At 38.4% G+C, this 17,020-nt stretch overlaps 1 protein-coding gene across 1 annotated transcript in view; it reads right to left on the bottom strand.

The window, feature by feature from the left end:
- PARD3 (par-3 family cell polarity regulator) overlaps positions 1-17,020 on the bottom strand; it is a 397,383-nt gene that overhangs the window by 190,715 nt on the left and 189,648 nt on the right. The window contains exons 7-10 of the mRNA XM_031059323.1: positions 15,872-15,997; positions 14,118-14,497; positions 3,036-3,175; positions 1,399-1,527 (exon numbers count right to left, since the gene is read on the bottom strand). Of these exons, the coding sequence (XP_030915183.1) occupies positions 1,399-1,527; positions 3,036-3,175; positions 14,118-14,497; positions 15,872-15,997 (775 nt within the window). The remainder of the gene's footprint in view (positions 1-1,398; positions 1,528-3,035; positions 3,176-14,117; positions 14,498-15,871; positions 15,998-17,020) is intronic.

A 17,020-nucleotide genomic window follows, 5' to 3' on the forward strand; every position in this document is an offset into this window, starting at 1 on the left:
CCACAGCAGGGAGGCTGCTGAGCTTGGGCTCCTTCAAAGGGGCTGACTTGCTGTCATTTTAAAACTAGATAATGTATTGCTATTAAATCTCTGCATTACTTACACCATATATTTGTTTGCAACGATTTAAACAAAATCTGATGTCAAATTATGCATCAAAACTTCCTCATTTTACCACAGAAATAATATACACAAAATTAAGATATGTTCTTACTTCTAAGTTTATTTAGAAATCTCAAAAAGCATTTTCATTCACCTTTATGAAAGCTAGTGCCATGAAAATTGTACCACAGGAACTTATAAACAGATTGCTTTCACTGTTACAGTGATAAGGAAGGGTTTAATAGGATTTCAGATTTTTATTTCTCTTCACTTTATGACAACTTTCACTTCAGCACTTGCAGGCATGTTCCAAGAATTTTAAGGTAAAAGTTGGTTCATTTGCAACCTTCCCTGCCACTTTGGCTTCCTAGGTCTAATGGCAGTTTTGAAAAGTGAAAAGCTAATGTTTAGTATCTTGAGATGGCTAAACAAAAATTCATTTTCTTTGCATTCAAAATAACACAAATCCAATAGAAAAACGAAGTTATTAATTCATCATACTTATATTTGTCTATCTTCTCACAATAATGCAGCCAAGTAAGTTTATTTTAGAGTTGTTTATAGCTACAATAATACAAATAATAAATCACTTCAGCAGTTTAATTGAGTACAGAACAAAGTGAGACTGCTACCATTCAGAGTCTACCTTTTCATAACAGAAGCTATCTTGAGTAATTATCAGAGAAATATCAATATACACTATGCAAGTGGAGCAGGTACAGTATGAAACATCATTTTATTCCTATTTAATGTAAATTCCTTAGAAACATCTTCTGAATTGCCTTGCTAAATTAATAACTGCAGGGTTTCCATTCCACAGAGATTGCATTTATATTCAAAAAAGGCTACTACTTCTTATATTTTCCATTTTTTGATAGAAAGGTATTTACATATCCTATTTTGGCATAATACTATATGTTTGAGAACATATTAGTGAGCAGGTAGTGGGACAAATGGCAGGCTTTCAAACACAGATTTGTCCTTATGAAAGATATGAAATAATCTACTTGTCTGCACGCATCCAAATAAAGTCTATGCAATAACTTCTCCTATAATAAACATTTTCACTCCAAATAAAGCTCTCACTTATACATTATCAACAAATACTTAATTCCAATAGCAGATCTTGAAGAAAATAAAAAACATGCATGTAAAATGTCCTAAATAAAGCAAAATAGCTTTTTTTTCCTTTTTCTTATATTCAGTGCTGGCCATGCATGTTTACTAACAGGAGACAAGATCAAATCATTTGCTCACACTCATCTAAATCTCTTAGCTGCTCTCTATTTTACGCACCAGTTCCCTTGGATGGAATGCTTCTTCCTGTCGAAAAATCAAAAGGGCAACAGTTCCTCCCATCTTGGTACTTCGCAGCAAGGATACAACTTCTTCTTGAGTTTTGCCTGTTAAATCAACTCCATTTACCTGCAACACAGGAAATGTGAGACATCAGTAAGACTCCAAAACAGGGAAACTAGCAGACACTTACAGCAAAAAGTCATGTGAATCATAATATGGACAGTATTAAGAAACTCTCACTGGAGCAATCTGCTTATTAGCTCACATTACAGCTTTCATTTAAGAGAACTAATTAAATGGTCATCCTTGCCATACAAATACAAATAACAAGCCAGACATTTATACTCCTCTCCTTGTCAGCAGCTACAGTGTACACACTAAAGCCAACTAATCCCATTTACTGGCATTTCTTACAAGAACCTCTGCATCTTTCGGCAAAATCAACATACAATCCCAAACTGGTCCCATTTCCACCTGTCTTGATGTTATACATACCTTCCAAACATATTTAGCACAATGAATTGTGACAAAAATAGAAAGTAATTATTTCCCTTTATGACCTTGGAGTTGCTATTCTTGCCTCTGTTCAGTGGTCCAATCCCTTGGTCTCCATGTGCCACTGATCAGGACAGGCAGGTATGGAATACATGCAGGATTCCCCACTGCATGAGCTAACTTCAGTAACGGAGAAGCCAGAGAAAGATCGAACAATCTCAGGCTTGCCTGCTCAGAAACATTTTGGAAACGAAGGCAAAACAACTAACAGTGTTAAGCAAGGGAGCATGGTGCTCAGAAGTCTGCAAACCATTTTTTTCCTTCCCCTCATAAGAGAGCACAGCTCACACAGTTGAGATGCCATGGCTGTCACCTTAAATGCATCTCAGTCCCCTTCTACCCAAGTCATCTGGGCTACCTTGAATTACAGTAATTACAGGGGGCTATCCTCCAGCAACATTTCAAGCTGACTTGGCCAATTTTGCAGTAAAGTGAAGTTAGAGCCCTGAGAGGCAGTTAAAGACTCAGCTGTACCTCCGGTGTCATTTGGCTTAGGGACAGTAATGAAGAGCTGTGGGTGGTAACGCATCACTCCAGCTGGATTTGCTGAAAGCTCTCTGTGGTGCACCTATCTAAGAGAAATTTAGTTCCCTTGAGGACATCCTTACTTCAGGAGGGAAGTGGCCTTGATTCTCTGTAGGACTCCTCTCCTCTTATGTCTCTTTCAGTTAATTCACTAAACCTTTTCAGGGTATTGCCTCCCATCCTTGGCAACATCTTCAATAATTTCTGGTCCGTCACTCCATGCTGATTTAATTCTACTTACTAGGTAACAATCACTTTGCTTCAATATATTCCTAAACAGCAATGCAAGACTATGACACGATATTCACCTAAGGACATGTAAACTTATGTTTTTGTAGTGTGTCTGGGTTAAGCTCTTCAAACAATTATGTACTGAAAATGCCCAGCACCTTGATCTCTTACCTAAAAATATAAAGCCAAAAAAGGGAAAAGTGGGAAAAACATAAAATACTAGAAGTAATACCTGTAACATAAAATACTAGAAGCCTCTGGAAGTGATAAAGTGTGTGGGCTCATGCCAAAACACAGACAAGGAACATGTAATATTTCCTCACCTCAATTAATCGGTCTCCAGCTTTTAATCTCCCATCTTGAATAGCTGCACCTCTCGGAAGGATGTTTTTCACATAAATTGGAGCAGAGCCACCAATTGGGACATCTCTTGAAGTAATGCTAAATCCTAAGCCTTCTGTACCTGCATAAAGAATGTACATTACTAGTTAAAATGCACATTTTATATTACACCATGCAGAATGTATGTATACCTCACTGATACAATCCATGAAAATACATATAAGATGCAAGAATTACTTCATGACAAAAAAAGAAAACAAAATATCTACAAGAAAGCTGTAGCTGAAGCACTGAGTCTGGGCACAGGTGGCTCAGCAGGCACTCCCTGCAACTTGCTATTCTGATGACTTCCAAGTCATTGCCATATTTCTGACTTTCTATTTCAGATGAGCTGAGTGACAAGGAATCAGAACAAAGCATATCTGATATCCTATCACTGTCTTCCCCCTTGTCAATCTGGATCTCATCAATGATCCTTCCTTTTTCCTTTTCAGCTCTTCCACCGGCGACAGTCAGCCAATGCTGCTGGGCATGGGGCTCTGTCAGCTCACTGGTGGACACTGGCAGGTACTGGAGCTCAGTGGCCTCATTTGTCCTGTTCTGGGGACCTCAGGCTGGTTTCAGCCAACAGCTCCTGTGCCCCCAGGCTTCGCCTCAGCTCTCACTGGGTTCCACCCCACTGTCTGTCATGCAGGCAGGGAGCAAACCCAGGCTGCCACGTCTGAGGTCCTGCTCTACATCCAGGTGACTGACTACACTTGGCCAAGACAGACTGAAGCAAAACAGAGGCACTTAAAATGACTTGGAGAAATCCAGAGCAGGAGTCCAGTCAATACAGCAAATGAGACTTGTCTCTATTTCAGGGAAATTAGGAATGCATTCAGTTCCAGGATTCACAAGCTGAGGACAAACAGAAGCCTTTCCTACCACACAGAAAGCTCATTTGTGATCCTCTCTTAGATACAATCTATGCAATGTTACCAACAACCCCTGAAACTCTACAAAAGCCTGCCACTGCCCCCCTCAACATTACACATCAAGTCTATTCAGGACACTTAATGCAGCATGAAAATAGCTGGCCATCCCGTGGAGAGCCCCTAACACAGTGTCAGCACCCACAGCTTGCATTTGAAACTTCTCAGAGGTTGTCAAAGCACTTTGCTGGGCACACACAGGCCCAACCTACATTTAAACTGACCTACAATGGCAACTGCAGTTAGGACTCAGCAGTATCAGGTAGGTCCCCAAAAGCTACCACGGAATGCACCTTTGTAAAATGCCATGGGGACAGAAACCAAACTTTTATGAAACAGTCACCAGCTACGAGCCCTGGGAAGCTTAACACAAACTGTGTTAAAGACACACAACTACTGAACCATTTGAGGTGCTAATGTATTTCAGATGGAAAAAAAAAAACCCAACTGTGCAACAGCAGCCAGAGAGATGAGTGAGCAAGAGAGCTCTGCAGACCCCAAGGTCAGTGCAGAAGAAAAGGGAAGAGGTGCTCCAGTTGCTGGAGCAGAGATTTCCCTGCAGCCCACAGAGAAGATGATGGAGAGGCAGTTTTCCCGCTGCAGTCCATGTAGGTTCATGGTGGAGCACAGATCCACCTGCAGCCTGTGCAGGACTCCACACCAGAGCAGGGAGATGCCCAAAGGAGGCTGTTCCCCATGGGAAGCCTGCACTGGAGAAGGCTCCTGGCAGGGACCTGTGGCCCCATGGAGAGAAGCCCATGCTGGAGCAGGTTTGCTGGTGGGATCTGTGACCCTACGGGAGACTGACACTGGAGCAAACCCATTCCTGAAGGACTGACCCCATGGGAGGGACCCACACTGAAACAGTTCCTGGAGACCTGCAGCCTCTGGGTAAGGCTCACCTTGGAAGGACTGTCTCCCATAGGAAGGACCCCACTCTGGAGCAACACAAGATTGTGAGGAGACCTCCCTCTGAGGAGAAAGGAGCAGCAGAGAGAACCTGCAATGAACTGACTGCAGCTCCCATTCCCCATCCCTGTGCACTGCTGGGAGGAGGAGGTAGAGGATTTGTGAAGTAAAGATGAGTCCAGGAGGAAGGGAGGGGTCAGGGGAATATGTTTTAAGATTTGGTTTTATTTCTCATTACCCAACTCTGATTTGATTGACAAAAATTAAATTAATTTCCCCAAGTCAAGTTGGTTTTGCCTGTGACAGTAATTGGTGAGTGATCTCTCCCTGGTCTTATCTCAACCCACAAGCTTTTTGCTGTGTTTAACTTCCCTTGTCCAGCTGAGGAGGGTGAGTGATAGAGCTGCTTGGTGAGCACCTTGTCCAAGGTCAACTCACCACAATGTTACTTAATTTCTGTAAATTAATTAATTTCTGTTGCCCATGTTTAATTGCTAAACCTACTTTCCTAGAGAGCAGATTAATATTCACACATGAAAAGAAAGCAGGATTCAAATATAGTAACCACTACTCAACATACAGATTTCTGAAATCTGCACAATTGCATTTAATTAAAATGTATTTATTTTATATTTTATTATATATACTACAATATATAATAAAATATATATTGTATATACAACAATATATATAGTAGTATATATATGTAGTATATAATTATATATACTACAATATATATATAAAAACAATATATTTTATTATCAAGACAGAAGTCATGCTAAGAAGTAAACTGACACAGGTGACATGACTGGGCATGACACAAGCTTTTAAACCTTTATCTTGAACATAACTATGTGCTCCTGTATACATAGTAAGGGCATACAGATCTTATTGTTCAGGAAATATGGATCAGTTTCTCTAGGCTAATTATTTTGAGACAACTTCCCTTCCTTCTGCAGCATTCAAGACAGCTGACATTTGAAAGTCTTCATCCACTTTGATGAAGACTTTGATATTTGCCTCCACTCTGTTGAGGCAAATATAAAATTTATCTGTGCTGTAACATAGAGATAAAAAAATACTAGATCTCATAACATCCATATTTTATTTAGGAGACCTCCCAATTTTAATGATGCTTCAAACATTCATAGAGCTCTTTAATTCCCTGCAATATGTGAAGATGATCTGAGTAAGGTTTTTTTAAGTCACATCTCAGCTTTTTATGGAATTTATCTTTTTCTCATTATAAGGATCAGCGCTGAATACTTCTCTTGGAGTACAGGTTTTGTCTGCTAAAATTTCTAAAGTAATATCAGAACATGAGTGCACTCCCAGGACAATATTTCATTATTAATAAGCTTAATCTCCATTGCCTGATTACAGCATCATTACAGATGTCTGGTTCACACACAGCACTTCAAACCCCCATGGAAAAAACAGAAGTTGAAATTTTCACATTACAAATGCACACAGGATATAAATTTGGACTGTGACATTTTCTGCTGTCAAACCTCCAGAAAGTCTTTACCAAATCCAGCAGATCGTCACAAATCCACACTGAGCCCAGATATTAGAGGAAGAAAATTCTAATTACTTGTTTCTGTAGAAAGAAGGGGCCTCAATGGACTGTGCTTTACTGTGCTGCTCTGTGCAGCTTTGCATGAGGCAGCTTTTGGGTGCAATTCTCCTTCTACCATTTCTCTGCTTCAGTTGGCTGTTCATGCCCCATAACTGGTCTTCCCTGGATGATTCAGCTGCATAAACTACTGTGCTTATTATATATAAATTAGGTGTTCACAACACTGGGAAATAAATGGATACATCCAACCGAGGACAAAAATAAATATGACTTCTCTGACTGAATTGATTTTAATTTTTTTTTTTACACACTTAACTGATTTAGTTCTCTCCACTCCATTCATTTTCATTCTCCTGTTGATAGAAATACATATAAGATCTTAATATCACCCTGCTGCTAAACTGTTCTCAGTTCTTAGGGAGTATAACTGCATTATAATAATGAGTGAACTGTGCAAATATATTGTAGGCTCTTCTGATTTATGCCGGTAATACAGGAAAGACTGGACACACATACAGGTAGAACCACAATGAACAGAAACCAGAAGAAATTTCCATATTTTAGAAAACAGAGGAGGCATCCTACATAAAGCTAGGAGCTTTACTTTGCAATCTTTAGATTTTTTGAGCTATGCTCACCTTAATCTCTTCTACATTTTAAAAAGGGTAAATTTTTAAAAGGGTAGAAAACACTTTCTTCCTTCTATAGCTGTCATCTCTGACAATGATCAAATTACACCAAGTGATAATAACATTTAAAAATTACCCACTAATTTGTGTAATTCAAATTCTCAGGCTTCTTCAATAAATCAGCAGCTCTCTCAACAAGTTAAGAGTTCTCCTTTTTTCGTGAGTGTGATGCTGAACACACCTTCTAAAGTCTCATTACCCTCAAGAGCTCAGCCAGCTCTGAACTGAAGACACAGTAGTTTTAAATTAATAAAAAGGGCAGTTACAATGGAAAAAACATCTATTTTGTACAAACAGGAAAGTGACAGATTTGATGTGTCAGTTGCTGTTTCAGAAGAAAAAAGTTCTGGTAGCTTTAAGGTAAGGGGAAGAGGAAATCTGTTCCTAAAATTTAATTAAACATATTTTCAAAATGAACATCATAATTTCATTTGGAAGCAGTCTGATCATAAACTGACAGAATGTTAAAAATGTTATAAAATTTTACTACTGGCGACTAGACCCTTATCTCCCAGAGAAGAAGTGTTTAATTTCTTACTAGTGCTGGGATTACCTTCTTGATTGTGTCAATAATGTGCCTAGCATAACATTTCTGTCTTTCTAAGGCTATCCTTTGCAAAAAATTGTGGGTTCCTCACTCAGCACCAACTGCAGGTCTAAATTCTCAGCAGAAAAATTTGCTCTTGGGTAGAAATACAGACAGGATACGAAACAAAAAGCCACGATCACCTCTGCAGTATTTTCATCCTCTCAAAACAACACTAGTCCACAGACCAGTAAAGAATATCTGAAGGACCTACACTGTCCACATCTTGTGATACTTCTCTTACAGCTGTCTTGCCTTTCAGCACTGTAAGCAGTGCTAAAAGTAAATCATGCTCTTCCTTCAAGTCTAATTTAAGAAAATGCATATGAGTTCTCAGGGAGTTCAATACAGATCTCTCTAAATTTAAAAAACAACTACAAACAAGCAAACAACAAGAACAAGAATGCAGAAAACTTCACTCCTAAAACAATAGAAAATATCTAAAAACTGACAATTGGGCACCACATTTTTTAGTAGTTATGCAAAAAAGGTAGAGAACATTTCTGAGCAATCTTAACAAGGACAACTCATGTGGGTCAACAGTCCTCAGCCAGACTAAAGGACTGTTAGGGGAAAGTGTAGATTCCTCATGCAAGACAAAGAACACACCCTCCCTTTCCCGAAACAATAAGCAAGGTTGGTTGCAAATAAAAAAGCGTGTGACACAAAATCACAAAAATTACAAAATAAAGCATTGTCAGTTAACGAAAGTAGTAGATTATACTGGGATGGAGAATAAGGAGAGAGATAATGTTATAATAAAACTAAGCAGAAGGGTCAAATGTTCTCTAATAATAGTCAGAGCAGACACTGTCCTTCCAAGCACTTCAACCTCCTGTTTTGTTCACAGGAGACTCTTTCTGAAGATACAGATTCAGATGGATGACTGCTGAACTAATTATCCTAGTGTTCCACACTGGAAACCAGGTTTTTGGGTTTTTTTTGAAGGACTGAATCTCATGTAAGATTTGAACAGCAAATATGTTCTTACTGTAAGGGGCATCACTAAACTAACCAAGATCATTTTACTGCTCCTAGTTTAAGCCCCATATTTTCAGAATTTGTGCACATGTAGTCAGGCTTACTGTACATGCAAATGACTGCTTAGAAGGCTGACTGCTCAGCTGTCTACAAAATTTCTGCAGCCATACACACAATCAAGACTAATTGCATGCCCATTTTTATGTAGTTGAGTGATTTGGAACAAGTGAGGTTTTTTTTCTCCAAGTAAAGCTCAGACCACTCAAGAAGATCTTTGATCAACCTAATAGAAACGTTCTTTTCCCCTTATGCTACATCCTGCTAATGGTGATCAGAAGTGGTTTTAAAAAATGGAAAGATGAAACTGATGCAGTTTATGCTTCTTCAGTGACTAATAATGCTCAAAATTATTTGCTTCACTTTTGAATCTCATTTCTCAAGGTCACTGAAGTAATTTAGGCATCTACACGCTTCATTTCAAAACTGACAAACACTCTGCATCTGAACAGGAATTTCAAGAGAACATATCACTTCAAAAGAAATTTTAAACAAAAATTTAAAATGTCAGTTCAAAGTCTGGCTCAAGAATCTGTGTGGAGAAAACAGGAGAGTATAATGAAAAATGCATATAAATCTGTACACTTCAGCTCCATGATGCAGGATATCTTACAGACAAGTTCAGGGTCCTGTCTTACACACTCTCATGTATGAATCCAAGCAAAGCAAGTAACTGTCCATAGATGTGCTCCACTCCAGAGCAAATATGATGCCCTTTCAAATTAGCATAGTCCCAAACTATCTATGCCAACTTATTTGTGTCTCTAACAGCTTCTTGCAGAAAGGAACTTGGGTGCAGCAGGGCTGGGCGTCACTGTGCCACGGCACTGAATGCCCAGTGCCCTGGTGGCACTTGCAGAGTTTCAGGTCAGCTCTGTATACAAGATGTAGCAATATTAACCTCAGTGAGCCCAGTAAGCCAAACAGGAACACAAGGAACTCTGAAAAGTTTCATAATCCTGCTCACATCTACAATTTAACAATTTTTCTCTCCTGCACTGTGCAGAGGAGCCTCCTTTGTTTCAGGACTCATCTTCTAGAACAGAGCTGCTATGTCCTGTTTGTGATATGGTATATGGTAACTGCTACAGCTTTCCTGACATTTCTGTCACTCATTTCTTTCCCTTTCTTTTTCATGTTTTGCAAGAGAGAGGCCAAAAAGGAAGAGATAATCACAACTCCCATGGTCGATGGCTAAGTCACCCTCTGGAAGTGGGGAGATGTGGACTTAAGTCCTGATGCACTGAATAATTCAGACAAAAAATTAGCAAAATATTCGGTGGAACTAAGACCAACTTAAGAAACACGAGCTCAGTGCTGACATTTTACTTCCCGAATTTTATATTTAATTTAGCTATACAAACATGTAGTTATAGATAGAAATCATATGATGCAATGAGCATTATACTGAAGGGCTAACAAATAAGATTAAGCTAATTTCCAGACCGAGTACTTCAAGCTTGTCTTAGTACAGCAGTAGATATGAAATCTGAGTAGCACAATGTCCAGTGGAAAAGCAGTCTTCTGAATGCTTTAGTGAGTATCAGGCTAAATGCTGTGAGTTACTAAGTGCTCTAAGACTGAGCCTTAGAGCCATTTGCTACATAATTGGTTATTTATTATTTAGAAGTGTTGGACTAAATTCCTTTCAGTTGCATTGGCTCAAACACTTGCAGCCAAAGAAGGAACACTGGGAGTGTCCTGGTGCATATGAGCTCAAAGTTCAGCCTAACACTCTGGGTGTTGTATCAGTGGTCTTATTTGCTTTATTCATTAGCTGCAAAGAACTATTTTTATTTATTTATACTTACTTTGGTATATCAGTTGACACCAAAATGTACACAAACACATGCTCACTGTCAGGTCTTGCATTATCTTAATTTGTGTGAGCTATTAAGCTAGACTGCTATACAACCTTAATGCCATTAGAATATCAGCAATAACCCCTACATCTATATGCTAAAAGTTCAGGCCTTGACCTTTAAGGCAAGATAAACAGATATCCATTTTCATTTAGAAAAGTCAACAAACATTCCACATTGACTGAAACATATGACTGACCTTCTCTTCTGACTTTATTAAACTGCTAAATCCTATGAAAGTTCAGGTTATTTTAAAATGCCAAATCAGCAATAAATATTAAGAAATCATAATTACAGAAGCACATATTGTAGGGTTATTCTATGATTGTCACCCTATATCATAAAGCTTATGCAATATATAAAAATACAGCTGTAATAAAGAGGGTCTGTCTGTACTAAAAAAGAGTCAATTCTCATACAGTACATCCATTATCAGAATGTACAGGTTAAATGAGAACTGCATTTCAAGACAACACTTTACATGCCTTAATGCACCCCACAATGAGTTTTTAAAGTAATGATGCTAACTGGTGAAACAACTGCTACCTGTCAACTACAAAAAGAACATTTGTTAAATATCTATAAAGTCTGTGTTATTACAACATCCTTCCTTGGAAATAATAATCAAAAACAATCAACATCCCTACTGAACTCATATTTACAACAAAATACTTGGGGCATCCTCAAGCATATTGCTGCATTCATTGCTCCATATGTGTGCTCTCAGAGTGATCAAATGTAAGTCAAAATGGGAGGACATGCTTCTTTCTACAGTGGATATTAACAAATGAAAGACAGCAATGATAAAAAGGCATCTTTCCTTATGCCCATTCTCTTTATTTTTACCATGCATAAAACACAGTCTCTACCTTTATCTATAGCCTGAGTTCGGTACCATTCCACCACAAGCAGTATTCTCAAATAGGCCAACTGTTAGAAACAAATATCTCCTTTAAACTTCTGAAATATATTCTAAACACATTTCAAAGTTCTCACTTTGAAAGTAAGAACTTTGTAAGAGCCATCAAACTCCTCTGGTATGAACTAGATGTAAAGTATCTTTGTGATCAACAGGTAGCATGCATCTTCTTTACTCCAAACCACCTAAGGTATTAGTGCCAGCAAGGATAAATTATATTCTAGCCTTGGGGGAGTATTTCTGAAACAGTATCCAGTGCATGATGACCAAATATAACATCATATCACAGTCAAAAATCCATAAAATGCCAAATTATATTCTTGCATCTTATGAGGAGTTGTACCACCATATTTGTTTCACTCAAAAATATTGTGGTCCCAAATTACATATTTATTTGTTAGTGCTTTTTAAACAATATGAAATGTTTATTTCCACTTCTGGATGAGAATTCTTTTATCTACTGTCCAAGTAATAATTCTAATTACTTCCACAGACACAAAAAACCCAGGTAAAAATCACTGTAGTGACTGAGAGAATATTTATAAGCAACTGATTCCTTACTCAACCAATAACAGCAAGTTTTTCCAAGTAGGCTGATCTGAGCTGATGGCCTAGAGAAATTCTTGAAGGAGCATCAACAACAGAAGCAAACTGTCAACTCAACCTTATGTCATCCAAGTTTGTAGAGCTTAAAATTCAGTAACCAGAAAGAAGCAATCTGGTGGTTCATGTGAAGTTCATAGAAAGGAAAGCATAATGATAATGTGACAAGTAGCCTGGTACCTGTGAAACTGTAAAATCTCTACCACTCAATGCACTGTCTTCAAAGTCTTTCAATAAAAAGGTTAATTAATAAGTATCATCAACATTAAGCACATAAGAGTATCTTAAGGGGAATGTACCCCAAGTTCATGGAGAATACTGTCATATGGGTAAACTTTCTGCTGTTTAATGTAAATAGTGTTCTTGTTGCTAGAGACCAAATTATAGCTAATCTTAAACATGCTCATTTGAATACCATAAAGCTCACAGCATGTATAATCCTTTAAAAACATCATTTCCCAAGAGCTAAGAATACTGGCATCTAAATGTCATTTTATTATACTTTCAACTATCTGAAAAGCATCTACACATTAACTACAAAAAATACCAAATTTTCTCACATCATAAAAATTTCATGGATGTACCAATGCATCTACATGTGCACATATAACACAGATGTTGAGATAAGCACACACTACTTTAAATAGTCTCTCACCCCCATTCAAATTATATTAGCATAAGGGCCAAGACAGGAAATATCACATTACATCTCAACCAAAGGTTTTAACATCTCAGTGGAAAAAAATGAAAGCTTTAGCTGGAAATTAGAATGTCCCATTTACCAACTGGATCTAAAACACTCTTAAAATCTAAAGGCAAAACTCAATTTGAAAAGTCTTAACTGAAGTGCAGAACATGGGCCATTTTTGCTTAGTTGTTTACATTAAATAGTTCACCACTCCCTGAGTCTTGGCCAACAGAATTTGAGGCATTTACTGCACTACTTTATTAGCTGAGAAACAGAAGAAAATGTTAAAGCACTTCTCAAAATGGCCTTTTGCAGGCATGCTGCACATGCTGAATGCAAGGTGGGTCTCCTGGGCCGGCTCTCAGGGACAACTCAGTGCCTTGGCTGCAGAAATCAACCCATTGTGTCGGAGCATCGGGGGGTAGGACGGTCGGGACGGACGGAGATGAGAGATCTCTGCAGCCAGGTCGTGGAACTTGTGGTTTATTGCAAAGGGCCTGGGTGCAGGGACCTGCTGGGAGCTGCCAGCCGCAGCTCGGAGCAGCCCGAGAGAAGAGATGGGTAGAGAGGATGAGAGGGAATCAGAGTAAGAGGTCAAGAGCATAAGGGAGTAAAAAAGGTAAGAGTGTGAAAGGGTAAGAGCGTAAAAGGGTAAGAGTGTAAAAGCATAAGAGAGTAAAAGGGTAAGAGCGTAAAAGCGTAAGAGAGTGAGGTTCCCGTTACAATACAATAAATCTTCTTCTGTGTTGGATATTCTGATTCTCACTAGCCAATCTAGTACAATATACAAATCCTATAGCATTTACATACAGCCTATAAGAATCATTGCATTACCATACTGTGTTACATTTTAAACCCTAAAAACTACTCTTTGGACCCCTTCTGCTAAGCTAGTAGGGTCTGCTCTGACCCATGGACCTGTCTGCAAGCAGAGGGTATTGTTTCATCAAAAGGGGATTACCTTCAGTCTGACCACACCATTGTTTTCTAGTTGTTCAGTAACTAAGGGATCTCAAAGCCTGCTTTCATTTCAATCTTGCTTATAGTTTCTATATTCTCAAAATCTTTTGCCAGACAATCGCATTTATAAGGCTTTCCTGTTTCATCTTCCCCAACACATTGCACTCCCCGTGCTCCTGCCGGCCTTCCTGCCCAGGACAGCAGCACTGGGCACACACACATAGCCTACTGCACGAGGAGCACACTGGTGCCTTACCTTTCCTTAGCTGTATACTGAGCCTCTTCCCTATCTTTTTGGTGTTATAGCCACTGTTGGCAGTGGAGGTGAGAACTTTCTGAGGTGACGGTACCAGGCCAGAGGGTGGTTTCCCTGATGAGTTGACACTATGAGGTAGCTGTGAGTAGGAGTCCGTCTGGTCAGAGTGGTTCCCCACTCTAGACATTCTCTGTAAGGTGTGAAGTCCAGAATTGTTCATGCTTTTCCCCTCAGCATACTGGGAGTCGGGGCTGAAGCGGCTGGAGTAGAACACGCTCTCGCTCTGGGACAACTGCTCGTACTGCTCCTTATTGGCCGCGGGCACCACGTGGAACCAAATGAACGGCGTACGCATGGCTTGGCGGAACATATGCTGTGCTCTAGGTTTTCAAGTGAACAGAAAATCAGCAAATTAGGACTGGCAGACTACGGGATATTATAAGCATAATTACTGATGTTAATTAAGGAACACGAGCTGACAGACACATTGCACTCAAGCATAAACCATAAAACTTGAATCTGTTCGCTCGCCTATTTGGTCTGCTTTTCGCTAAGGTTTACTGCTTTAGGGCAACACTATGGTTAAATATGCTTCATGACTAATGTAGCAAATACTGGATTCAGAAAAGCAAAAATTTTAACCACAGTCATGAAATGCAGACAGTCCTATAGGAGGACTGCAGTGTCCTTTTGTTTTGAACCTTGATAATTGTAATAATTGAGATAACTGTTGCCACAGTGACAACAGAATTATTAGAATGAAAATGACTAATTATAAAAGACTATGTATTCCACAATTTTCTGATTATATGGAGTCTTGCAACCAGTCTAGCTTACAATTCAATTTTTTTCAGCTGGTAGTATATCAGAATACAACATTAAGAAATGGGAAAAAAATGCTCAATCCTGTACAGACAGACACTGGGCTTCAAGGTTACAATCCAAAGTATACAAAGACAACAAGGTCTTTTCACAGACTTTACAAACTGTGATTCAGAACCTTAGAACAAGCAGAGACAAGCTGCTTTCAACCATATGGTACAGGGTGATGTTTCAATTCAGGTTAGAGTCAAAGAAATTAAAGCCACATTTCAAATATATATATTAAGTATAAGATGATCATAACGTATGATATTTGGCCCTCAGTGTGTTATGAATTTCAGAACAATGTGATCATCCATGAAGTCACTCATTACCTGCATACCTCTTTTCTATTTTTCTCTTTGTCTTGCCTGAGTGTGAACTACAGTCCCCTCTTAAAAGTCTTTCTGATTTATTTTGAGATTCCACCAAGTCCAGACAACCACAAAGCAAATATTTATCTCTCAAACTTCTCCAGGAAGTTTCTACATATGCAGCATCTTTAGTTCTCACACAATCAAGAAACCACATATTCTTAAAATGTTAAAAATAAAGTCCTCATGTTGTCCATTTATATTGATGCATTTATAATGGTGCATTGAAAATATAAGAGCAAAAGCCATATGGGAATTTCAAGAAAAACAGATTACCAATATAAGAAGAAAAAAATCTATCATGTATAAAAACAATCAAATGAGAATTGCATATACTCTAATGACAATAATTATCCTGGGTTTTTTTTAGTCTGGCTATATAAAAGCCACTAATGTCCCTAAGTGTATCTTTTCTTTATTAGAAAAGCAAGCTTAGAGGTTTCTTTCTTACCTTCCTCAAATTATTCCAAGGTGCTAAAAATCAAATAAAGCAATGTAACGTGTGGTAAGAACACTTACTGCTCAAATCTCCTGTTCCGCAGGTCTCCGTCATTAATCCTGACAATACAATCGTTCTCACGGAAAAGGTTTTCCTGTTCAGCTTTTCCACCCTTCTCCAATCGCTTCACCAGCAGCCCCAGCGTTCTGGAACAGTAAGATTACAAATTATTACTATCTGAATAATTTGCAACATAGAAAATCCTGTTGATTTAGTGTTTTATCATGAACACTACAGGAACTATATTTTAAACCATCTTTATCTTGAAGGAGGATAGCACAGTTTTAAATAACTTCAAGAATTATCTGATTTACTATCCCTTTTCCATAAAACAAAAAGCCTAGGTGTATCAAACACATCAAAAGTAAGAATGAACAGGCTGTGGATTGAGAGCACATCCATTCTTGAAAAAGGCCAAAATTTCTGTGTAGTAAAAACTCCAAGAACCACCACACATCTGAGGAAAGATATCTTTTCTGCTAGTTAACTGAAGCTGAATAGGTTTAACACAAAATTTGAATTTCTGAATTAGAAGAGAATGTCACAGCCTTCACTACTCCTTCTGTGCACGTGAAATGTGGGGTCATCTCATGTAATAAGCAGCCTGTAATGAGGCATGGATAGAGAATTCAATAATTTCATGAGGGCCAAACAATTTTATTTTTAATTCTTAACATTTTTAATAAAACAAAAAAGATGAAATTAAAAATTTAAATGCTCTTTCTAAATTCAGAATCTTATCTTAAATTAACTGACTGATAAAAATTTCCATTTGATAGCCTCTGTCCAATGAGTTAGGCCTCTCTGTTTCACGCTTACCCACAGCATCATCTTAAGGACATATGTAAAGAGAAAAGGCAGAAAAATATTCAACCTGAAATTATGAAAAAGGATCTTGAAGAAAGGATTTCTGAGGTACTGGCAGGATAGTATGCAAAGTCAGTCATGTTTCTATACCTGAACTCAACCTGAAGGAGAACTCAATCTCCAGGATTATTCTTGCCTCAACACTGCATTTGATTTTTTTTTTTAAAGAAGATCAGCTTCACAGTGAAATCCCATAGGATGTGGGATCAGTGGGTCAAACTCACATCAGCCAAGTCAACAGCATTACTTTTTTCAGAATTCATTTCAAGGCATGGCGAGAAAAATACTTGGTCCAAATCAGC

This window comes from Geospiza fortis, unplaced genomic scaffold (assembly GCF_000277835.1).
Source record: "Geospiza fortis unplaced genomic scaffold, GeoFor_1.0 scaffold75, whole genome shotgun sequence".
NCBI classification, from domain to species: Eukaryota; Metazoa; Chordata; class Aves; order Passeriformes; family Thraupidae; genus Geospiza; species Geospiza fortis.